This window comes from Annulohypoxylon maeteangense, assembly GCF_022496945.1.
Source record: "Annulohypoxylon maeteangense strain CBS 123835 unplaced genomic scaffold GGS22scaffold_2, whole genome shotgun sequence".
Classification (NCBI taxonomy): Eukaryota; Fungi; Ascomycota; class Sordariomycetes; order Xylariales; family Hypoxylaceae; genus Annulohypoxylon; species Annulohypoxylon maeteangense.
The window spans coordinates 1,981,378-2,005,222 of record NW_025953249.1 but is presented as its reverse complement, the minus strand read 5'-3'; the positions used below and the strand labels follow the sequence as shown (position 1 = coordinate 2,005,222).

General features: G+C 48.4%; 7 protein-coding genes across 7 annotated transcripts; 3 read left to right on the top strand and 4 right to left on the bottom strand.

Moving 5' to 3' along the window:
* Positions 1-2,129: 2,129 nt before the first annotated feature.
* Positions 2,130-5,181, top strand: GGS22DRAFT_67781 (TRP-domain-containing protein). The gene is made up of 3 exons (XM_047967766.1): positions 2,130-2,602; positions 2,671-4,236; positions 4,305-5,181. Exons 1-3 carry the CDS (start codon positions 2,284-2,286, stop codon positions 4,697-4,699), a joined length of 2,280 nt encoding a protein of 759 aa, XP_047822974.1. The 5' UTR covers positions 2,130-2,283; the 3' UTR covers positions 4,700-5,181.
* Positions 5,182-5,433: 252 nt separating this feature from the next.
* Positions 5,434-6,763, top strand: GGS22DRAFT_153225 (proteasome component PRE2). The gene is made up of 2 exons (XM_047959819.1): positions 5,434-5,749; positions 5,854-6,763. The coding sequence occupies exons 1-2, from the start codon at positions 5,612-5,614 to the stop codon at positions 6,571-6,573; spliced, it is 858 nt and encodes a 285-aa protein (XP_047822973.1). The 5' UTR covers positions 5,434-5,611; the 3' UTR covers positions 6,574-6,763.
* GGS22DRAFT_153224 (glycoprotease family-domain-containing protein) lies at positions 6,764-8,498 on the bottom strand. Its single transcript, XM_047959818.1, has one exon. The coding sequence runs from the start codon at positions 8,447-8,449 to the stop codon at positions 6,914-6,916; it is 1,536 nt and encodes a 511-aa protein (XP_047822972.1). The 5' UTR covers positions 8,450-8,498; the 3' UTR covers positions 6,764-6,913.
* Positions 8,499-9,076: 578 nt separating this feature from the next.
* On the top strand, positions 9,077-12,996 carry GGS22DRAFT_67723 (SNF2 family N-terminal domain-containing protein). The gene is made up of 13 exons (XM_047967765.1): positions 9,077-9,899; positions 9,953-10,470; positions 10,523-10,624; positions 10,672-10,744; positions 10,802-10,895; positions 10,958-10,988; positions 11,037-11,254; positions 11,305-12,145; positions 12,196-12,381; positions 12,443-12,488; positions 12,576-12,686; positions 12,734-12,829; positions 12,896-12,996. The coding sequence occupies exons 1-13, from the start codon at positions 9,120-9,122 to the stop codon at positions 12,920-12,922; spliced, it is 3,123 nt and encodes a 1,040-aa protein (XP_047822971.1). The 5' UTR covers positions 9,077-9,119; the 3' UTR covers positions 12,923-12,996.
* A 7-nt stretch (positions 12,997-13,003) lies between these two features.
* Positions 13,004-17,297, bottom strand: GGS22DRAFT_153217 (uncharacterized protein). Its single transcript, XM_047959817.1, has 9 exons — positions 16,833-17,297; positions 16,731-16,754; positions 16,467-16,659; positions 16,031-16,405; positions 15,384-15,965; positions 15,229-15,334; positions 14,929-15,174; positions 14,428-14,864; positions 13,004-14,368 (listed from the first exon to the last, which is right to left on the bottom strand). The coding sequence occupies exons 1-9, from the start codon at positions 17,133-17,135 to the stop codon at positions 13,071-13,073; spliced, it is 3,564 nt and encodes a 1,187-aa protein (XP_047822970.1). The 5' UTR covers positions 17,136-17,297; the 3' UTR covers positions 13,004-13,070.
* A 710-nt stretch (positions 17,298-18,007) lies between these two features.
* GGS22DRAFT_184712 (uncharacterized protein) lies at positions 18,008-19,550 on the bottom strand (the record flags this gene model as incomplete). The annotated part of the gene is made up of 2 exons (XM_047964213.1): positions 18,008-18,952; positions 19,017-19,550. The coding sequence occupies 2 exons, from the start codon at positions 19,548-19,550 to the stop codon at positions 18,008-18,010; spliced, it is 1,479 nt and encodes a 492-aa protein (XP_047822969.1).
* Positions 19,551-20,719: 1,169 nt separating this feature from the next.
* GGS22DRAFT_153211 (DUF1750-domain-containing protein) lies at positions 20,720-23,670 on the bottom strand. Its single transcript, XM_047959816.1, has 4 exons — positions 23,415-23,670; positions 23,079-23,345; positions 20,878-22,998; positions 20,720-20,820 (listed from the first exon to the last, which is right to left on the bottom strand). Exons 1-3 carry the CDS (start codon positions 23,457-23,459, stop codon positions 21,163-21,165), a joined length of 2,148 nt encoding a protein of 715 aa, XP_047822968.1. The 5' UTR covers positions 23,460-23,670; the 3' UTR covers positions 20,720-20,820; positions 20,878-21,162.
* Between the last annotated feature and the right edge of the window lie 175 nt (positions 23,671-23,845).

The window sequence follows — 23,845 nt, the reverse complement described above, 5'->3', positions numbered from 1 at the left end:
TAAGCTTAATCGCGGCAGTGATCAAACGCGATACTAGGCTTTATTGCGAACTCGGCGCCGAAGCTTTTCGGCTTTGTGGGTGGGGGTTCTTCATAAACCTTTTTATCTGAGGTTTACAGGTAGGTACAGTACCTAATATGGAAGATGGCGTTGACTTAGATGGCTGGTCGGCTTCACTCGGTTTACCGTTTGAGTAATTGATCGAATATCCGCGTTTCGGATCACGAAGCGCAGGTTCTTTATATAGTGCGTGCCCAGAACTGAAGAATCGGGGATTAATTAAAATAATTGCTCGAACACGCGAGATCATTCTCTAAAGGGATGCCGGGAAGCTGTTAATATCTTTAGACGTTTTGGTTTAGTAGTATTTTTTATGCCATGTGGTGTCGACAGCGTTCAATTTTAAGCATGATAGCATTAAATTGTAGGACATCCGTGCAGGCTCGTATGGCCAGGGGTGGGATAAGCGGTTCGTCATATTAGATCGCTTGGGTCGATAATTTAGATGAACGAGCTGACGAGAACTCTCGTCGCACGTGAATTGACACCAGGGCATGTATCAATTGATCCCAGAGCCGCGAGAGTCGAGGATTATGGAACTGAGAATAGAACAAATGTACTCTTGTACGATCGAAGATCATTGCTCGTGTAGATATCCCCGACTTTTATGTGACGTATTCTATGTAATGGGAGCCAGGATTTGGCGGGCGGCTCGATGAGAATCATTCCCCTTTTCTTGTGTTCCTGTGGCCCATTCCAAGGCATCATCTTGATAACTCCTGTTTTGAACGTGGCTTGGAATTTAGAGGTCGGAAGTTGACCAGAGTTGACCTGGCAGAACCCCTGAAGGAGCCGCGGCGGATAACCCCCCTTGCCCCCCTACCCTACAACCCTTACAGGAGAGCCTCTAAAAAGCGATGCTTAAGATCGGTTAACAATTTTTTAGCCAATCATCGCGGTCCTTCCCCTTTCTATCCCATTTCCGACCAACCAGATTCTGGACTTTAATCTCAAACTAGACTTGCTTTGTTCTTGGTCGATTAATGAGAGACCCTCTGATAATTATGCTTGCCCACTACCGAACCGGACTATGTTTCTTAGCTCTATTAACACCTTCAAGGTGCTTTTTTCATATGCACGATGCAATTTGGTGATAGGCAACCCGACCGCCTCTATGTACGGCCACGTCTCTCGATTGAGGTGGTAGTGGTTTGAGACAGCGAGAATCGTTTTCCTTTCTTCTATTAGCTAATTCTCACCGTGTTTCGAAAATTGTAAGATGGCTGCCCTTACGCCACCGAGAGAGGCCATGGTGAGCCATGGAGCTTACCGGATTACCCAATGATCTGCGAAGGGGGTCGGTTTCATGTGGGTTAGCTTAGCCCCCCAGTCGCACTTCTCGGCGCGGCCCCACGACGATGGCGCCGACAGGGGTAATGGGACTGGGGTACTGGACTGCGAATGTTCACTTGGTAAAGGGACGTGCCAGCCAGTCAGAGTCGGCCTATTCCCTTCGAGGAGATAGATCTCTTGTCAGGGGCCTAGACGACCTAGACGATGTGCATCTTTTGATCTTGGCTTCCTCGCCAACCATCTGGCTTTGACCTTCACTCTTTTTTCATTTGGCGCCTCTTTCCTACATCTGCTTTAAGTCGTATTTTGGTGATCTTCTCGCACACTCGTTTGCTGCTCTCAGTAAGAATTGTTTCACATATGCGCCGACGTCGACCCTCTCTCACATACCATCGTCAACCTTTTCGCCATCGTTGACACCCGATTCCGACTTGTTATTCTACCATAACTGGAAGAGATACCGGAACGATACCAAGTCTTTTTTTGAGGAGGGCAACTTGTTGCCATTTTCCATTCTTTCCACAGGTTGATCCTTGGCCGTTTTTGGTTTCCATGACTTTTTTTTAGGCCGCCCAAAACACACTCTTTACCATCGTGCTCTTTGTCTCGTACGATTCCCATACATTTATTTTGAGGATTCGACACGATTTATCTATCCAGTAAAAATACCGGCCGATTAATAAACCGGACGAACAAATTCTTCGAACAGCAACAAGTTACAATCGATACAGATTTTTAATAGCCTTGGTTGAACCAATTGCCAACGGCGTGATATATCAGGAAGCATCTAGCGATTGATTTTCAAATACAATTAGGGGATACAATCAGACAGGGGATATAAACATATAGATATAACGAACAAACCCACTCCCCAGTGGGTTTTAACGATTTCCTAGACTCGTTCTACGACATAAACAAAGTTCGATCAGCATGGCGAGATCGAATTCGAGGTGGAATATTCGGCGGGCGGCGATACTGGCAACGGCGTTGACCAGCGGAGTCTTGGGCGATGATCTATTGGTCACGAGCGGATTCACCAACTGTGAGGATGGCAGCGCTATTACGGTCCAGAAGGCGGATATATCTTACAACAATGCCGATAAGACCGTGGTTTTCGATGTAGCGGGTACGAGCAACAAGCAACAGAATGTAACAGCTACGCTCTCCGTAACAGCGTATGGTCAGGATGTCTACACGAATAGCTTCAATCCGTGCGAGAGTGGGACATATGTCGAACAATTATGTCCTGGTATGTCTATCCACTCACTTAACTTCCACCTACCCTTGCTTCATGTTCGATTGCTAACAAAAGAACAGTTCCCGTAGGGACATTCGGCGCTAAGGGGTCACAGGCGATACCTTCACAGTATGCTAACTCCATTCCAGCTATTGCCTTCCAGATCCCCGATATTGCGGCGGAGGCAACTCTACAGCTTAAGTCCTTAGACAACGGTAAAGATGTGGGATGTATCCAATCACAGGTCACGAACGGGAAGACCGCCACCGTTGCGGCAGTCTCTTTTGTCGCCGCTGGTGTAGCGGGAGCTGCCTTGTTGGTCGGTAGTGCAGGAGCACTTAGTGCAGCTCTCTCGGGTAGTGGTAGTGCTGCCAGCGGTGCCGGAGCAGCAACCGCCAGCCCAAGTTTTGGAGAGATCTTCGGTGTATTTCAGGGGTTCGCGATGAACGGCATGATGTCCGCCAAGCTACCCCAGGTCTACCGGAGTTTCTCGGCCAACTTTGCTTTCTCGACCGGTCTCATCCCGTGGGAGCAGATGCAGGTCTCTATCGACAATTTCCGACAGATGACAGGTGGAAACCTGACGAACGACGGTGTGGATTTCCTAAGGAAAGCAACTTTGGTCTATCCTGACGGCTCGTCTGCGAGCTCGAACTCCTCTTCGATTGTCGGGCGTGCCCTCGCGAACGCCTACCTTGCCGCTCGTGATATCGAGACATCGGTTAACGGAACTAACGATGGAAACTCGACATCCGGTCCCGACGCCACGCTCCGTACGATTGTCAATGGTATTCAGGCCTACGCCGAGCGATTGTCCGTTCCGCAAGCCAACACTTTCATGACCGTTCTTCTCATTGTTGCTATCGTAATCGGTGTCATTGTCGTCGGTATATTGTTAGTGAAAGTCATTCTCGAGACCTGGGCTCTATTCGGAAACTTCCCCGAATCTTTGACTGGTTTCCGTAAGCATTACTGGGGCTCGATTGCCCGCGCCATCACATCTCTTATCCTACTTCTTTACAGCATTTGGGTACTATATTGTGTATTCCAATTCACACACGGAGACTCTTGGGCCGCTCAGACACTTGCGGGTGTTACCCTTGCCATCTTCACCAGCATTCTAATCTTCTTCTCGTGGAAAATTTGGAGTATGGCTCACAAGCTCAAGAATGCCGAAGGAGATGCCTCAGCTCTGTATGAGGATAAGAAGATCTGGGTGAAGTATTCCCTCTTCTATGAATCATACAAGAAGGATTATTGGTGGATATTTGTACCGGTCATCCTCTATATGTTCGCCAAGGGCTGTGTCCTTGCCGCTACCAATGGCCATGGCTTGTCACAGGCAGTCAGCCTTTTGGTCGTCGAAGGGTTAATGTTGAGCGTTTTGATCTGGAGCAGACCATTTGAGCGGAAGTCTGGAAATGTCGTGAACATCGCTATCCAGGTCGTACGCGTTCTCTCTGTTGTCTGCATTCTCATCTTCGTCGAGGAATTCGGCATCGCCGAAACCACACAGACTGTTGCTGGCGTCGTTCTGATCGCTATACAATCGGCACTCGCCGGAATTCTCGCCATCCTGATTGCATATAATGCAATCATAGCCTGCTTCAAGCAGAACCCTCACCGCAAGCGTAGAAAGGAGATGGGTAAGTTGCGCGCCCCAAGTCTTCCACAATATGTGCCTCCTGGAACAGCATTCTAACCAATACCACAGAAAAGATGCAACGTGATATGGACACTCTGACACCCCTGGATGCGCGGAACTCGCTACTCCTAGAGCGTGTCAAGACCGGCGAGACAAAGATCACCATCTCCTACAACAACGCCCCATCGGATTACAAGCTACCCGTAAAGCGCGATTCTTCTGACCAGTATATGAGTATTTCTGTTGAGCCGACCAATGCTTACTCGCCGCTCAACGCTCCATACAACAGACCGTTAACGCCTAGCGCACCGATGGGAGGGGCGAACCCAAGCCGTGATAACCTCGTTCATAGTGCTGCTCCCATCACGCAACAGCCTACGATTCCCAATGTAGGAGGTGGATACCCTGCCTACAACCAGGGGCAGCAGAACGGGTACGCGGGATATCGTCAACCCGGGTATTAGATAAGGAGCAACGACGAAGAATGAAGACGAATGCTCTGGTGTGGGGAGGGGGGCTCGACACAGATTTAGTGATTCAGTGTGGTCGAAACGGCAACGGAGGGGGGCTCTCACTGGTTTTTTATACCTGTAATGTGGCCACGAAATGCTGTTAAAACACGAACCTATACCCATCTGTTCTAAGCTCATCGGAAACGGGGGGCTTCAGGCCGGGGGGTACAGGATTTACATACCTAGACATCCATACCTACATATTCCTTTTTTAATCATGTAGACGGCCGTGCCCATATTCTCTACCTAGTATATAGCTGAAACCATACCGAATTGTAGTGATCACGGCCGTTATTCTCATTCTCTCTTGAAAGTTCCGAACATGTCTGATGCTGTGGTGTAGCGATTCTGATGGGTTTCAAGTTATATGTGACATTTCATTCATATTTTAAGATATACGTGAGGTAAGATACTGAGAGAAGAGGGTTTATGTGACTGGAGACCGAATAAGTGTTAATTGTGAGAATTGTATGAGATATAAATCTTGACCTTCGATTAAAGTAATTTGATCTTAGTTTATTATGTAATGAGCTCGAAGGTTACATAAATTCATATACATGAGCTCTTGCAATTACGCGGAGTCCGACATACTTGATTACCTAATGCATTCCACTTGATTGTGAGAAGTACCTAAGTACTAAAAGGAGCTTTGACCATCCGGCTTAGGGAAGCAACGACGCGTGAGACCAGCTGCCTTGAGCTTCGATTGCCTTGTGCACCAGACGTCAATCGTCAATCGTTTTAGCCCTTTCCAACATTCATCCACTTATAATAACGCTCACCTCAGTTCGATCCCTTCCCACTTTCGATCCGAGGGCTGATATCCTATTTTTCTAAATCAATTTCCGGACACCAATTCTTACCATGGATACTCTCGTAGCCAGGTACAGCCGCCCGGCTGCGTCCCACCATGAGGCATTCGCCGACGACCAACAAGAAGACCTCCAGAACGATATGTCGCCCGCCCTCTCTCTCAACTTCGCCATGCCTCCTGTGGCTCAAGTAAGTCATACCACTACAATACCCCTACCTCTATCTCCGCGATAGCTTCATATCAAGAAAACCCAGGTCCGGAACAGAGCACAGGGCTAACAAACCATAAACAGCCCTCGGCCTGGCTCCGCGCAGCAACAGACGACCACTCGAACCCGAACTGCCCGATCAAGATCGCCCACGGTACAACGACTCTCGCCTTCCGGTTCCAAGGCGGCATCATCGTGGCGACGGACTCGCGAGCCACAGCCGGCAACTGGATCGCTTCGCAGACGGTGAAGAAGGTGATCGAGATCAACAACTGCCTGCTGGGCACCATGGCCGGCGGTGCCGCCGACTGCCAGTACTGGCTAGCCTGGCTGGGAATGCAATGCCGACTACACGAGCTCCGTCACAAGCGCCGTATCAGCGTCGCCGCGGCCTCCAAGATCCTCGCCAACCTCGTCTACCAGTACAAGGGCATGGGCCTGTCCATGGGCACCATGTGTGCCGGCGTCACCAAAGAGGAGGGCCCCGCCCTGTACTATATCGACTCCGACGGCACACGGTTGGCCGGAAACCTGTTCTGTGTCGGTTCCGGACAGACGTTCGCGTACGGTGTGCTCGACGCCGAGTACAAGTACGAGCTAGGCGTGGAAGAAGCCCTAGAGTTAGGTCGCCGAAGTATCTTGGCTGCCACGCACCGAGATGCGTACTCTGGAGGTTACATCAACTTGTACCATGTCAAGGAAGAGGGATGGGTGAAGCACGGATTCAACGACACGAACCCGATATTCTGGAAGACGAAGCTGGAGAAGGGCGAGTTCACAAACGTCACGAGTGCATTGGATTAAGATGACGAATTAGAGAAGCAAAAGGTGAAGCGTATGCTTCGCATCAGGTACTCCCGGCGGAATATCGTACATGTAGCAAGACCAGGGGAAATGCAAAGCTGAGCTTGATAGACTGCCACCATAGCTATCTAGACGAACTCCCACGGTCCTTTGGGATCCGCCGTGTTAATGTACAACATCCAACTATGACATCGAGATTTTCTATTATGTGAACCCCCTTTTTTCCCCATAGTGAAGTAACGCCGGTGTATGCCATCCATGCAATGCAATCGTATAGTCGTACGGTAGTCCTCATCCGCCCGCTACTATTTTTTACCTAAGCAAGCCTCTAAAGGGCGCATCATAACATCTCACCAACATTTTTCCACCCCTTCACCCCGAGAATCCCACCATCCACAGTCGGATCCAAAGGCCATTTCCTAATAGGAAGAACATCCAACCCAGTCCGCCACCCCGCCTCATACATCTCCATGCCCGCCCACGCAATCATCGCCGCATTATCCGTACACAGCGCCAACGGCGGGCTAACGATCTCAATATGTCCATACCCGCGCACATCCAGCACCGCGCGCAGGATATGCATCAAGTAGCGATTACTCGAGACCCCACCCGCCACAACCAAAGTGCTTACGTCCCGCAACGAGCCATCCCCGCCCTTCCCCTCGCTCTTCTCCAGCGCGAATATAACCCTGCTGGCTAGATGTTCGAAAGACAACCGCATGGTCTCGCGCGCAAGGACGCGGCGCTGCGCAACGTCCATGTCGGGCCGCCGCAGCACGATCTCCAGCACGGCGCCGTTGATGCCGCCGAAGTCGAGCACCATCTTGCGGGACTCGGCCAGCGGCGGGCGTAGCGACCAGCCGTATTCGGAGTCGAAGACGCGGATCTCGTCGCCGCGTTTGGCGGGGGGCGTGTAGTCGTAGTTTACGGTGTCGGCTTCGGTGTTATCGGCGTCAGACGGGTCGGGGGCGGGAAAGGCGAAACGCTCGAGAAGCGCACCGTACACGACGGTGTCGCCGCCCGCGGCAACCAAAGAGGGAGGCAGGATGTCGCGCGCGCATTTGTCTATCATATCCCCGATGGCGATGCTGTGCGATTGCGCGAGGATGGCGTGGTCGGTGAGCGTGCGCGAGAGCACGAGGAGCGAGTGCCCGCCGGAGACTAGGAGGGATAGGAAGGGGAATGTCGGGGTGGGTTCATGGTCTTTTCCGTTTTCCTTTTGCGCCTGCTCTTGTTTCCCGGCTTCGAGAGCACTGACGAGTCGCGGCGTTAGCGCGTGCGCTTGCATGTGGTTCACGCCGAGTAATGGTACGTCCCACGCGACCGCGAGCCCCTTGGCGAGGTTCAGGCCTGTGGATAGACTCGACAACATTCCAGGTCCGCGGGTCACCGCCACGAAGTCTGGTTTCCTGCGGGCCTGTCCATCTACCCAAAGCACATCCTCCTTTCCGCTTATGTTTATGTCACGGTTATCGCTGCTTAAGTTCGCGTCTGTCTTTTCAGAGACTTTTGGGAGCGCGCGTATAGCTTCCCGTATCAGACCTGCTATATGTTCTGTATGCGATGCGAGGGCGATTAAGGGATGCACTCCTTGGGACGAGCGGTTTGCGGATGTGGTCTTCTTGTTGGTGAGTAGGTATGCTGCGCCTTTCGGACCCGTATCCTTTTCAAGGACTGCTACGCATGTGTCATCGCAAGACGACTCGATAGCGAGGGTTAGAAGGCGGCGACGCCTTGTCGGTTGGGATGAGAATCGTTGGCATCGCGGGGAATGTGATGTTGGAAGGGAAAGGTGGGGTTGTGACAGCAGGCACAATTTATGATGTGCCCGCGACAAAGAATACGACCTTGTCGTCAGCAGAGACGTCGCACTCATGGAGGTAGATGGAGGAATTAAAGTGTTAGAATTAACTCTAACAATCAATATTCTATAAGCTTTAGAAGACGCCGAAGGCCATAAATTCGTTAACTCGATATCTACCTAGGTACCTACCTACCTAGTAGGTAACTAACCAGGTTTATTATCTTATCATATGCCCCCCTATTTTTAGATTAAGCAACGAGCAGCAACCGCCGATTTCCAAGAGAGTAACACATTCAACTAGAAAGCAAAAATTATGCCACTATCTAGCCGGAAATGTTAAAAAATTCACCGGTTATTATTCTCTAGTAGTACAAATATCAAGGTATCAAGTATTCAGCTATGTCTCTATGATACTAATATAAGGCTGATTTGCTAGCGCAACTCGGGAGCCTCATGTACTCAATTGCCTGTGATGAAATGTAGCCCTTGAAGTCAGCCTACAGCTTCGCACCGCCACGGTACTGAAGAGTTGTTCTCAGAGTTCATTCGTCGTATTAACGCCACACGGTGGGTGTTCGGAGCAATATGGCTTGGTGGCTACTAGGTACTCAATATTGGCTGGAAGTCACCCATTCCTGCCTTACTCTTAATTTCTAACTTCACTTATATTTTTACAATAATACTCACTCAGTCCTGATTCTTATTCATTTATAAATGTCAAAATCCAAGACACGTCTGGGATATGAACGACAACGTTGAGGATTTCTACCCGAAGCCTCCCATTTCGAGGATCAAGCGATCTTGGGAGAGTACAAACCACTGGGGCGAAAGCTCGGAGGCGGCATTCGAGAGTCCTGTGAAAAAAACATGTGTCTCGGAACCGGTAAACTTCCAGCAGTCAAATATACCTGAATTTGCCAGCCCCAATGAGCCAGGTTTTCCATCTCTAGTTGATACACTAGGGTTTCAACATACACCATCTATCGAACCGACAGCACCTAGCTCATCGATATTCTCAGGAGATCATATGCTACCACCTGCAGGTGATTCTGGATACCTAGACTATCTTTCTCCCGATATCTTATATCTAGAACAATCCTGCATCAATAAAAGCCTGCCCGCCCAGAAACATGTATCTTTGCAACACTGGACACCACAGGGTGACGAAGGATGGCAGTCCTTCAATTCCATGGATAATATCTATTTCGATTGGCCAACTCCCAGTTTTTCATCATTCCAAGACCTCAACACGAATAATGAATGGGTGAATTGGGAGGAAACCTCAAATTTAGTCGCAGAATATAATGATATCAGCATAAATGATAATCTGGTTGAAGGTTCCAGCTGTATTGATAGCTCATGCAATGGGAGAAATTCGGAATATAACCTTAATAACGACGACGTCTATAGCCTTACGCCATTTTCAAACTCACCTCCTACGGCCCAGGATATCGTGGGTGATCACCTTATCACAACTGATGAAATCCACCACGAAGTTTCATACGACTCTTGTTTTGGTGTGGTAAGTACATATTTCCTTTCTGGGTGATCTATTCATTAACGGATGTCGAGTAGATGATCTTCGAAGACTTCAAAGTTCATGACAACTTTTATAAAGGAAAAACTACTATTAAGCACGTTTCGCTCGAAGTGACTGGGGCTATCCGTAACGCGAGCTCAAATGAATACGGTGGCCTCCTTAATCGCAGTGCATCCCGTGTCGTTTCCGATCTCAATAATTCCTACGACGTCGAGCTCTCGGCATATATGACGAGCCGGAATAAGATTGAGGTACTAATATATGGCAGGTTTGAACAAGGAGAATCCATTGGAGACATGCTGCTTGAGCGGGATTGTTTCCTCCAACAACCAAAATCATATGATACCTCACGGCCATACTATAACCCTCAGTGCCTCTCGAACCCTAACGAAGGAGATTCGTTTTGGAAAGACAACGGGCCATCCCCAGCCCAAAGCACAGTATTGCCCGAGAAAGAAAAGAGCAGAGTCGTTGAGTTATTCGACTCTGCGACCGGTCCTGTAAATTTCAGAAGGATCCAAATTTCCGAAATTCTTATCTCAAAGCTGAAAGAGTAGGTGATCAGACCTAATACCATATGCTAGCCAGTACTAAGAAGCGACGAGGCATCAAATCAAAGCCCTCTCCATGATGACAGAAAAAGAATCGGGAAATATTTGCCAAGCAGAATTCCCTTCGGTATGGTCTACGAGTTTGGGTGCAAAGGGGTGAGAGATCGCTTTTCGATCTATCGAAAATGTCGCTAATTATATAGATTCAACAATCACGTCACCAAGAACTATACCACCCGAAAACCGAGATTATGTCTGGGTGGTCTTCTTGCAGATGTAAGCCCGCCTCCTCCGAGTCCTTCACGAAGCAGCTGGGCTAATATAAATACGAAGGAAATGGGTCTTGGGAAAACCTTAACAGCATTAGCACTAATCGCAACATCATTGAGCAATGATAATGTGACCTTGATAGTATGCCCTATGACGAGTAAGTGCCTGTTCGATATCGTCCCCCCCTTGTTTTTACCTAGTATTGACATCCTACGATAGCTATCACGTCTTGGCAAGACCAGATTGAAAGGTGTGTTAGATATATCAGTATTTTTGATCATGCCTAACATAACCGAAGACACTTTAGGAAGGGATCTCTTACTTACAAGATTTACCATGGATCAGCGAGGAATTATGATCTTGCCGCTCTAAAGAGCGTCAATATAGTTATAACAACATACGAGACCCTCAGAGCCGACTTTATAGAGGAAGGAGGTGTAAGACGAAGATCGAATAAAGCTACTAAGGTTGATCAGCTCCATAGTATCAGCTGGCATCGGGTTATACTAGATGAAGGTAAGTGGTAATTATCCCTTCAAATTTTAGTTGATTAATAAGATCAACAGCCCACGTCGTGAGAAATCGCGCTACAAAGAAGTTCCAGGCCGTCAATATGCTCAGAGCTAGGCATCGCTGGTGTTTAACCGGCACGCCGATCCAGAACCGCTTGGAAGACTTAGGTGCCCTCGTCGAATTTTTGAAAGTTGGCCCGTTCGATAACCCTAGCGTCTTCGAGAGCACGTTCATAACCCCCATCGACCAAGGGGGGCAATCTGGTTGGGAACGACTCAGATGTTTGGTCAGATCTATTACCTTACGCAGAACCAAAAAGGCCCTCGACTCTGATCTCAACCTCCCCCCTAGATTCGAAACTGTCCATTTGGTTAAATTGGATGAGAGGGAGATAAGTCTCTATAATTTAATGAAAAGACATTTCGCCTTAGCCATCGACTCGGGCGGCTCGGCTATGCAAACATTTCAACTCATCCTTCGACTTCGACAGATTTGCAACCACGGAAGCGACTTGCTTCCCCCAAGTCTACGGGCTTGGCTCAACGAAGCATCCGCATTCGATACTGACTTTCCGCGGCTTCATAGCTGCGAAAAATGTGATGCAACCATCATCGATGAAGATGAGGTATCGCCTTGCGTGCTTTCATGCTTCCACCAGGTTTGTCGCGCATGTATTCCAAATGATGACACCCCCACCAATGGAGGTAGCCCCATTTGCCCCTTATGCGACGATGGAACCTTGGGAGAAAACAAGAAAACGAACGTTAGGTGGAGGACGATATCCCAGTTTGAAAAAACGATTTATCGCCCTTCATCGAAAGTCAAAGCCTTACTTCATAATCTGCAAAGCGATCGCCAGGCGACAACTAAATCTAATCAGCCATCAGCAAAAAGGTAAGTCGAGTTCGGTCGCACTTTATCTACTTTATCTCAACTAGTTGCAGCGTTGTATTCTCAACATGGACCAGCATGTTAGATCTCATCAGCGAAGCTCTCTCTACGAATAACTTTGAGTATCAAAGACTCGATGGAAGCATGAATTTGTCACGGAGAAGTCTCGCACTCAAGGACTTTCGCGAAAATCCAAACTGCACGGTATTGCTTGCATCACTCGGAAGTGCTGCAGTTGGGTATGTTTTAAGGAGATTCTAATCAATCCTATAAAGAATCCCAGTACTAAACTAACCATAGACTTGACCTCACCATGGCTACTCGTGTACATTTAATGGAGCCGGGAGTACGTGAAACCACCCTCCTCCCCTTTTACAATACTATAAACATCGGTACTTTATATCATAAAAAAAGTTAACATTCGTTATTATAGTGGAATCCTTTATTAGAGCAACAAGCCATAGACCGTATCCATCGCTTAGGACAAGAAAGGGAGGTTATTGCTACTCGATATGTTGTGTCGGGCTCGGATTCAATCGAACAGGTTAGTTTACCTAAGATGAAGATGGACTTGGCTTACCCAGACTACAGTATGTTCTAAAACGGCAAGAACATAAAATTAACATCATTAAATTATCCCTTGAAGAACCAAAGACCAACCGCGACAAGGTTGAGGATATTTTAAGAGTTAGTAACAGCAAAATCTATCTCACGATGCTTAGAAACAGAATTGACACCCATGGTATATTACAGGACCTGAGACGTACCATGTTCACCTAGCGTATAACCTACACGGTACGGGTAGATATAACTAAGTAGATACCTAGGCAGGTGTATTACAATCAAAGACACCTAGTAGATCTGCCTACTTCGTAGGTACTAATCACAAAGATAACAATTTTCTTTGCGACAAACCTCCCTGTAGCATTTACATATTCCTATTGTTATTACGACGTGAAATTATAGGAAGATCTTCACCTTCTCTAAGCCTCCGAACCATCTCTTCCCATGTCAACCCAAAGTGTCCTGCAGTCTTCTTCGCCATTGCTGAGTTGCTTTTTACCTTAAAGCCAGGGTGATTTAGATCTGCGCCATTCCGTAATAGTTCCTTTACAAACTGAGCTCCCTGCCGGCTTCCTGCTTCTACGGCATGAAATAATGCCGTTCTTCTAGAAAATTGCCTATTGCCATTAGGATCACCCCCATTTTCCAAACAGATCATGGCGCCAGTAAAGCACCGCCATTCTGAAGCCATGGCGACACCTTCCACGTAAGCCTCAGGCCAGATGATATATTGCTTGATTTCATGGAAACGTTTTCTCGCTTGGTCTAGCGTGTCTTCCATAATCGCTGCATCAGCAAAGATTCTTCCTGGTCTCTTTACTTGTAGTGGTACAGTAATACAACATTCGTTGATCAGATAGGCCATCAAAGTTGGACTCCAAAGACTTAATGCGCGGACATAATGGGACATGCCACTGGATGACGCAGAAGACCGGGTTCTACCGGGGGCTATGAATCCCACACCTAAATGATATTCAGCATACATGCATTCTAACAATTGCGGTTCATAAGAAAACAGGAATCCGATGTTAGGTAGGTTCTGAAATTCAAGCGCCATTGCTAGCAAGATGCTTAGGTATGGCGCTTCGTACCCGCATTGCCAACCGAGCAAGCAAGATAACATGTCTTTAGAGGATTTGGAGGCAGCTAATCCAACAATATTAGAGTAAAACTCGGAATTTTTGAGTACCACGCCTCTGTCGATTAATTCTCTGACGAGATCTACTTGGTCAAGTGCCACAGCATCCTTGAAAATACCGTAGGTATCATTTAGTGGTCGACCTGGTGATACGACAGGGCCAGATACATCATTTCCTAGTGTCGACGAAGGATGGGTGTCACGCATGTGTCGTTCTAGTCCTGGTGTATCATAGAACCCTATATCTGTGAATAGGCAGTTGTCAATAGAGCATTTGTGCGGCCGTTGGTGTATCTTTAAATGCTGGTCCCTGAGTTGTTTCGATCGAAATCCGCGTTGGTATGCATGGCAGAAATGTTGATCACAGTGATATACGTTTGCTCCATATAGACGCATCAAGTCATTGCAACAGCAACTAGGTCTGTGATACGATTCTCGACATATTGCATCCTCTACGCCTTTTCTGACTTTGCGCCTGGTCGAGAATATGTTGAGCGGATCATCCATGGGAGAACCCGTAACCCCTGAACGAACACCATTAGCGATGTCGGTATAGACTGGTACAGACAACATATTTGCTTACCATCTTGGTTGGACATCCCGTTTTGGGCTTTTGTTTGAGAGTACATGACAATGGACAAGAAGTCTTGGACCTGAGGTTCATCTACATACATTCTAAACATGTGAATAATATGCTTCGGGATGCATGAAGTATCCGGGGAGTCAACGGATCGAGTCTCCCGAAATCGACTCAGGGCTGCGAGTAAACGAGCATCCTGGGCAGTATTATGGGTTTCCAATGCGGCTTCCAGGTGTCCCAGAAACATCATAGATGCATATTCAAACAGTACGTAGTCGCCATCCGTGATTCTCATCTGGATATCGACCTCGTCATTCGAGCGATGAGAGAATAATGAGTTCAATGACGAGAGTGATAAATACGTGGCGCAGATTATCGTGGCATCCAAGTGTGCTTCAGATAGGTTCAGAAAGCTGTCGCTTTGTTCATGAAGAAGGTATCTATTAAAAGTTAGATAATTTGTTTTAAACCATGTTTTTCTTGGTACCTAAGGCATCATCTTACTCCTTAGCAGAAAAATGGACGAATTGGATATTGCCGTCCTTAATCTCGATAATCGGACCACACATCTTGCAAATGTCAAGGAACTGTTTGCGCCTCTTCGTAAAATCTTGCTGGCCAGGCTCGATGGATAGAGCTTGGAGCATCTCTTCCTCACTCAGGGGTCTTTGAGCGCATGCCACCCATTGTAATATTGGACGCACAAATCTCCTGTTCTTCTCTCTAGCCCTGTCGAGGAGGCGGCCATATCTATTTAGTCGTTAATGGTATTCGAATGAATGCGGTCATTTTATCGGCACTTACACTTCATCAAGACCATCTGGAAGATCTGGAAGATCTTGTATCTGTGTTCCGATGTCATGGTGATCTTTCACCATAAGCATCACTAGCCTGGCATATATAAACATACCTACACCACATTGGTTAGCTTTGATAGTGTCTTTTGGATACAAACTTGCCTGCTGCCTTTTCGGCGACACCATCTATTCCTTTCTTGACCTCGAGACAAGTCTGCTGGTCGGCCCGGCAACTCCTCATTTCGTCGAGGAGACTTTCACATTCAAGCTGGACGAAAGATTGTATGTCCCCGCTATTTCTATCATCAACACGAATAGGGATAGATTTGTTTCTCAAACGTAATTCTATATTACGCTCCTCTCTACTGCTGATGAGTAGCTTTGTTTCCGGGCAACTCTCATTGATCTTCAATACGCTAGCAAGAAGGTGCCTCCATGAGCATTCGTCTAGTTCATCCAGACCGTCCAATATGACGAAGGTAGGCCCTACGTCCCTAAGGATTTTACACAAAAACTCAATGAGGAAGTCTGAGTCGGTTTTGAGTTTTCTGTAATTTGATTGGGAGGGTTCGTGAAGAAGTGATCGCAGGGAAGGGTCAACGTCGAGAAGCTGGAACAGGAATGAATGTAGGACCTTAATGGTATCGCCGGCTGCCTGGTTATTGTGTGATAAAAGGGCAAATACCAGTCTCTGTCCGGAGCTTTGTATTGTTTTTATAAGGTTGCCTACGATAAAGGTTTTCCCTATTCAACCAATTCGTTAAACCATTAGTATCTATCTACTAAGTGTAGTAGTTTGGGTCACTCACCAGAGCCAGGAATTCCGCAAAGCCATAAGATTCTTGCGGTCCTATCTATGGAATCATGCCATCTCATAAAATCTGGCTCATCTCTGAGCCATTCTCCCGACACTACAGAGCTCCGACGTAGGATGCTAGCTAGCTCCACATCATGGTCATGGGGACTGAGTTCGTTTCGGATAGTGTTGAAGGTTTGGTTATCGCGGAAAACTTGTGCCTGGTCGTACTCCTCGAGGGCACGTTTCCGAGCCTGATGAGCTAGTAGTATATCTTGGAGCGTAACATTTGTCGTCATAATGGCTTTATGGTTATCCATATTCTCCTGAACTCTCGTAATGCTTGACCGGATGTTAGGCCATAGTGACTCGAGGATTATGTTTCGCGCTAAAGGGCAATATAAAGGTTACCAAAGCTAGTACCAAGAATGAGATGGGATGTAACATACTTGGACTGGTGAGGAAGTTCAACAGAATGGCGTAAAAGTCGAGAATATCGGCGAAAAACAAACATAGGGCTCGACGAATCTCGTGATTGGATTGAAATAATTGGGTATAGGCCTTGAAGCTAGGAAGGGTCGTTCCCACGTCTGCGATGACTTTAACTACCTTTTCAAAGGCCGAGATGACTGAGCTGGACGCCTAGTTGAAGCCACCTAATTAGACATTTCCCTCGTTATTAGTTTACAGAACCTTGGAAGGCAATATCTTACCTGGAGGATGAATTTGAGCGGACCCTGAATCGCAACAAAGCAATTGTCAGCCTCTGAACTCACAGCTAGAAAGAAGTATGATCATGTCAGGATAGTATATACCCATATAAGACTGATAATATCAGGCTTCGCCTGTGCGAATACCTCAATAATGGCAGAGTACTCCTTAAGTCCATTGATAAGCGGCTGAACTCTCCTTAATCCGCGAAGTGTCCTAGTTTTTGCTTGTTGTCTTTCTATTTTCTTTGCCTCTTCGAGCACATCGTCTATAGAAACGAGCTTGGAAAAGTCATACAAGGCCGGGTTTTTCAGGCTTCGCTTGAAGTCTTCTTTCGCCAATTTGAAGGTGTCGTCTAACCATGACGGGGGAATAGTACCCGTAGCCATCGTGGTGCATTTGATCATGAGTCATAATCCAAAGTTCTATCAAAGAGAGGTAGGTACTTACCTACCCAGATAAAAAAAGGACGCATAATAGCATGTATGATAGTTAATCTAAAGAGCGAATCTGCCTTACTTTGTGACAGGCAGTATTTGGGCAGAAGTTCATGTTGTCTTCGACAGCTCATTGCCTAATTTCGTAGAAGCAGGCTGTGCTCCAAGACTCAAAATGCGCAGACACTACTAGGTACCTACCCGAGGGCTTGACTTGGCAGGAATTGCTTCTTCCTCGAGCTACAGCCAATAACAACGATCAAAGGTAGGTAACCTTCATTTCATTGAGAATATTTCCCTAGGAGGTACCTAGTACCTACCGGTACTGTACGACTTCTCAGAATGCCCTATCCCGTCGCCGATAGCCACATACTTGTAGGTACAGGTCGCAGGCCTTTTTATTGTTCTTTTAGTGGGACGTAAGTGTTAAGCAATAACTTGAACATAAAAGTATCATCATACGACCATGGGCTGGAAATAATACTTGTTAAAGAAGTTTCTGCTTAGCAGATATACCTCCACTAAAAGAACAATAAAAAGGCCTGCGACCTGTACCTACTACCCATTTCCAGGCCGCCTCACCAAGTACTCCACCACAAAAAAAGAAATAATAATTCAAAAATAATAATATAAAGCTAGGTGCCTAAAAAGCCTAGCTAATGAACTATTAAAGTACCCGCCTACCATCCTACTACATTAAGTACCTAGATCGGTAGGCACCTAGGTAGGATTAATTTACCTGCGTATGTATTCCATACTCCCACATCAAGCCTTCATTTTCCCCCAGCCCCCAGCCCCCAGCCCCCTCCCCTATTCCCACCCACCCTCCCTCAGATCCGATCTCACAAAACCCACAACCCCACCAACCCCGCCACCAAAGCCGGGCCCACGAGCGCACGCACATCGCGCGCCGCAGCAGCGCTCACAGCGACGAGAGGCGTAGTGCTATTCGCGGAGCCCGTAACAGCGCTGCTAGCGCTACCCGTGGGACTCGCGACACCGGACGCCAGCGACGACAGCGAGCCCGTCGTCTCCTGCACGCCGGGGAGCTGTTGCAGGGTCCCCGAAGTTTCTGCGGGGAGGGCTAGGACGGCTGTGGTGGCGCCGGAGACGACGCTGGCACTGACACTGGCAGCAGACTCCGATCCAGAGTTCGAGTTCGAGTTCGAGTTGGCGTTGGAGCTGCCCTCATTACTGCTGCTGGAAGCCGCGGTAGGTAGCGACTGCAGCGACTCGCTCGCCTGGGCGCCACCAGCTTGCGCTGCGGAGCCCGCAGTGGGGAGTTCCCGCAAGGACTCCGAAGCCGTAGCCTCGCTAGGAAGGGCCTGTAGAGCGCCCGTGGCTTCGGAGTTTCCTGCGCTGGGCAAAGCTTGGAGGGAGCCGGAAGCCTCGGAGGCAGCAGCGGCGGTGGGTAGCGCAACGAGACTGGCAGATCCGGAGCCAACAGCCGCAACCGCGCCCGTAGCTCCAGCAACTGCCGCGACGCTGTTGTTGGAGAAACCGGCGAAGCTCGAGGTAGCCGCGGCGATCGGAGTCAGGGCCTCGACTGCAGCTGCCGAGGAAGCGTTCAGTGCGACCGGAGAGGCAGCTGCGGCCGCTCCAGTAGCGATGGTCTGGAAGCCCTGAATCGAAGCCGCGCTAGTAGTGGCAGCTACAGCCACGCTACTCACGTTGGCAAGCACACCGATATTAGCTGCCACGGAGGAAGCAGCGACGCTCGTTGCGACAGGGGCGATCTGTTGGAAGCTCTGGATGCTTTCGGCGGCTGATGAGGAAAGGGCGATGGCCTGGGGCATGTTAATTTATTACTTCCTAAATCTAAATACAAGTGTAAAAGGGATGAAAACTTACCTTCGATGTCTGGGCTACGGCCGCGGCAGTTGTTCCGACCGCGATAGAAGCGATGGAGCTGCTTTGAGATGCCAAAGACTTCAATGCCGCACTGCTTGTGCTGGCAACGTTAACCACGGAAGCGGAAGCGGAAGAAGAGGCAGAAGCAGAAGCAGAAGTGCTGGATGCATCTGGGAGCGCGACCAGCTGGCCAGCGGTCACTTGCGCACCGGGAAGTGCTACAAGTCCGCCAGCTGCAGCACCTGCAGACCCCGCTTGTGCCTGTGCCTGGTTCTGGGCCTTTGCGTTGGCACCTTTGGCCGCACCAGCATTTTCATTATTCCCAGCATTCCCGGCATTAGCAGAGTTGCCTACATTTGGCAACTGCTGAAGTTGACCCTTAGCAGAAGTGTCAGTTGCACTTGAGTTGTTTTTAGCGTTATTATTGTTGTTGAAGGCGCGCACATCTTGACCTCGCTGTGGTAAAGCGTAGGCTCCGTTTAAGGCCGAACTGAATACAACGGCTAGAGCCGCAACCAGATGAGATTGCTTCATTTTTCCCAATTTCGACTGCCTATTACCGCTCGATTATCGTAATTTCTCGTCGTAACGAAGGCCCTGCCAGGGACCGGGTCGGTATATACAAAGAATAGTAATTTAAAAATTATAAAGAACGTAAAGACTGCTCAACAGTGGTGTGCTGACCAGCAGACTAGCGAAGGAATGGCTGCAAAAGAAAAGGAAAGAAGAAAATACACGTAACGAGAAAGGAAAGGAACTGCGGATGAAGTGTAGGTAGAAGAAGATCTTGGGAAGAAATGTGGGAAGACCCGGGGGGAAGGCGGGCACGATTTTCTCTCTGGGATCAGACTATATGTACATAATGCCATGATCCATCACGCGATTCTCCGTGATCTTCGAATAGGTGTCTGAGCTCGAGGCATCATTGCTTGACATCTCTTGGCCTCCGCCCTGCGAAGACAAGTCATGGTATTGACCATACCTAACCCGGGATATGAGCGTCGAAATAATGCCGATAGGTCTACTTCAGGAGAAAACACCCTACCCATGTCTCAAGGGGATATTTAGATCAAGCTAAACTAAAGCTTGATGACAAAAACATGGGACGGAAAGCTGTCAAAATTTAGGTAACATTGAAGATAGTGCCATGCAGGTAGAGAAGGTTGAGACGAATCGAGCTAATGCCATCAGTTCCAACCGTGACGAACTGGTCAAGTCGGTACGACATAACCGTAAAGCATGAAAAAGCATTGGAGAAACACGAAAAGAGCCAATCGAAAGGCTCTATGGTGAATGAAGATTTGACGATGTGATACCAGGAAACGCGGCTCAAAAAGAGCCGTGCTCACGATATGGGGTTACCCCTCGTGATGACGAGAGCCCGGAACTGAGTAGCTTCCGTCTTGCCTTTCCCCAAAGTGGCCCTTACACTAATGCCGGTATTTGCTAACCGGCTCCTATTGTTAAGCTTCTTTTCAAATTGGGGTAAAACTACGTCGAAAATGGTCTAGGAGGCTCTCTGTCGATGTCTTAGCTTTGGCACCTTGAGACGAAACCCTGCCGATTCTGAAACCTGCTTCACAAAATAGCCCTGGAGAGCCTAAAATCAACTTCATGTATCATACAGCAGCATCGAGATTCCTTCGCACCAACCTTATATAAGCACGATTTAGGTATATGAAGATAGTCGCCATTTCTTCAAGACTGGGGCTTTCTGCTCACTAGGAGGTAGTTACCGTATCTTCGATATCGAGTCCCTTCACTGCCGATGGACCTTTATAAGCTGAATCGAGTTGATAGCGAACTACGTAGAAGTTAATGATTTAAAATGCAGACTGGTGATTGAGTTTATGAGTATCACCATGATAGCTCGTCCAAATCCCCTCATACAATTGAGAGTAAACCTATCAATAAACTAGTAGTCTGTCCCTTAAACTCCCCGACGCCGTTCAAATACACTCGTTACCAAGGTTTCCCCTTGAAATCAAAGTCGACAACCCGTAGCCATTGTTACCGTTATCTGAATGGTTCAACATCAACTTAGACAAATATCTCGGATGCAGTGTCACCCTAATGACCAAATTGTACAAATAGCCATCAGCCTTCCCGCCGAGAATCACGTTATTAATTAGAATGGTGGCGCATATTACATGTTGCCCTCAGCCGGCGTGCCTCCTTGTTGGCTGTCCACACCATGGAAAGCATCGCCAAAGGCCGAATCTTCCATGTCTAGATCCAAGCCCTCTCCAAGGTCTCCCGGGGTTTCGCTAAACCCGGCTAATGCATCTCCAGCTGTGTTTAGATCATCAAGTGAACTGAAGTCGTTCTGATCACCGTCGAATCCCGCCGAAGGAGTTCCTGTCGCCGAGCCCTGCTTGCTTAAATGACCTATTGCCTTTGGCGCATTGTTGGCGGATGCTGGGTTTGCGGGGCCGTCTGGAATAGCGCCGCCTTTGGGAACGACTACCCAGTCTCCACTTCCAGTGCCTTGGTCAGGAGCAGTACCGGAGAGGGATTCAGTATTGCCCGTACCATCCATCTTTATATCACCCGTCTCATCTTTTTGAGGTGGTTGTCGTGGTGAAGGAACGTTCAAGTTAGCTGGAGTGGCAACGTTGGAATGAATCGCTGATGTCTGAGCTTGGGGCGTTGGGAAATTGTTTGCCGGCGTAGAAATAGACGAGGCTCCTGTTCCAGTATGGATTTGATCTAGGAGACCAGCAGCAGTCCCACCCATGTCGATGTCAGAATCGCCGATCATAAATCCGCTGTGTTGAGATCCTGTTTGCGACGGCTGACGGGACATAGCACCACTCCCGTTGGTGCCGCCATTCTGAGGACCAGGGCCAGGTCCTGCGACCGGCTGAGGTGCTGGTTCCGGAGCAGGTTCTTGATAACCACCGTCTTGTATTCGTCGTAGGTCGTAGATAACCTCTGCTCGGCGACCAAGGTGTGCTTCCACCTGGGATACTATCTCGTCGACTCTCTTGCTATGTTTCGAGGACCAGCGGTTAGAGCTGTCCTCACCCTCTTCGATATCTCTCTCAAGTTGCAATGAATTAGAACCGGGGTCGCCTAAGGCTAATCGCAACTCTCTTTCAGCAGTGGTTAGGATAGAATTACGCTCGAACTTGGCAACTTTCTTGGCATGCTCCGACTTGATCTTCTCGATGGCTGCTTGGGTAGACTCGATTCGGTCGGCAACTCGCTTGCGAAACTCAGTAGCCTGCTCAGGGCCTAGTTGAGTTGCGGACGACTTCGAAGGTTTCTCGGTTATATGACGATCATGGGCTTCGAAAATTCCATTGGTTAAGCTCGAAAGCTCACCTTTAAGACCCAGACCGAGATCCGAAAATCCAATCTGGCCCATCCTGTATGGGGAAGACAATATCTCCTCCATCCATTCATGGTTCTGACGGTAGCGAGCTAGACTAACCTCTCGAGGAGTCAGATGATCGAACATGTCACCACGAGATGTGTCTTCCTCATCATCGTATGAATTGTCAGGAGGGATAGCGGCCATGGCAGGAGGCACCTGGCCCTGCGCAGCTTGGCCAGTACGAGCGCGCTTTGATGGTGGCGCGCCGGCCGCGGGAGGATGAGAAGGATATGCCATGCCCTGAGGAACTCCACGAGCACCAGCAAACATTGGTTGTCTCGACGGTTCTCTGGGCCAGGCGATTTGGGGCCAATTAATTCGATCGCCGAGGATAAACTCTTTACGTTGGATCTGTCCACAGCGTTGGAGATAAGCACGTGTTTCTAGCATAGCATGCGTTCGGTTGTTCTGCGGAATCAATGCACTAGGGATGCGTTCGTTGTTTTCAACGGGTCCGTAGTGAACGATCCATAGACTAGGATCAACAGTAGAGGCATTCGGAGTATGGACAGTGGGAGGAATGAGGCGGAAGCGGCGTCTAGAATGCGTTGCAAAGTGCTCATTATAGGCAAATCCAGCCTTGTGATAATACACCTCGAGGATCTATAGATGTGAGTTGTAAGTCCATACCTATGTAGTAATTTCGAGACTTAGAAAAAGAAGAGGGGGGAGAAGAAACATACCACACCATTTCCCACTTCCTGTTGCATGAATTGTTCCTGTGGGGGCCAAATAAATCCATCGCTGGCGAAGTTGGCGCCCATTTGTTGCGATGGTTGCCACGTCAAGAAGATGTTACCATTCTCGGGACGATCGAGGTAGGTCCAAAAAAAGGGCGCGGTATCTCGTGCGATCTTTGGTGCTTGCATCAACCAGTTTGTTACCTCATTGGGCTCAACTCGGGCCTTAAGGGTGTATCGATAGGTCGAGATCAAATGCACATGGGGAAGCTAAGAAAATATCTATTAGCAGGCCATCATGGCGATGCGCAATGCTCTTAAGGTACAGGTGAGAAATACCAGGTCTCTGTGGACCCCGTAGCTGGGGTCGCCCATTGAGGACATCGTGTTTCGAGGAAAACAAAATTAATTGGCGCGCCCGACCGATTAATCTTTTCAATACGGAAGACACTTCGAGTATGGCCTTGGGTTTATTTTAAAGGATGTGATGGGAATAATGCGCAAAGACAATTCGCGATTAACAAGGCTGCGCGAAAGTTTCAATTTGATAGTCGCGAAGAAAGATGCGCGACGAAATAGCACGAGCCTAGGGAGCTTGGGGAATACCTTAAAATGTGGCTTGACTGTGGATCTTGATTATGTAATGATTGTGTGGCTAAGCTTGGGCCAATCGTGGCTGTACTCTCCCCTGCAATTTAGTAGCTAACCACTGTAACAATAGGTACACATTCTGTTTGATAGGAGCTACGTGAAGACCGCGCTGGTAATGT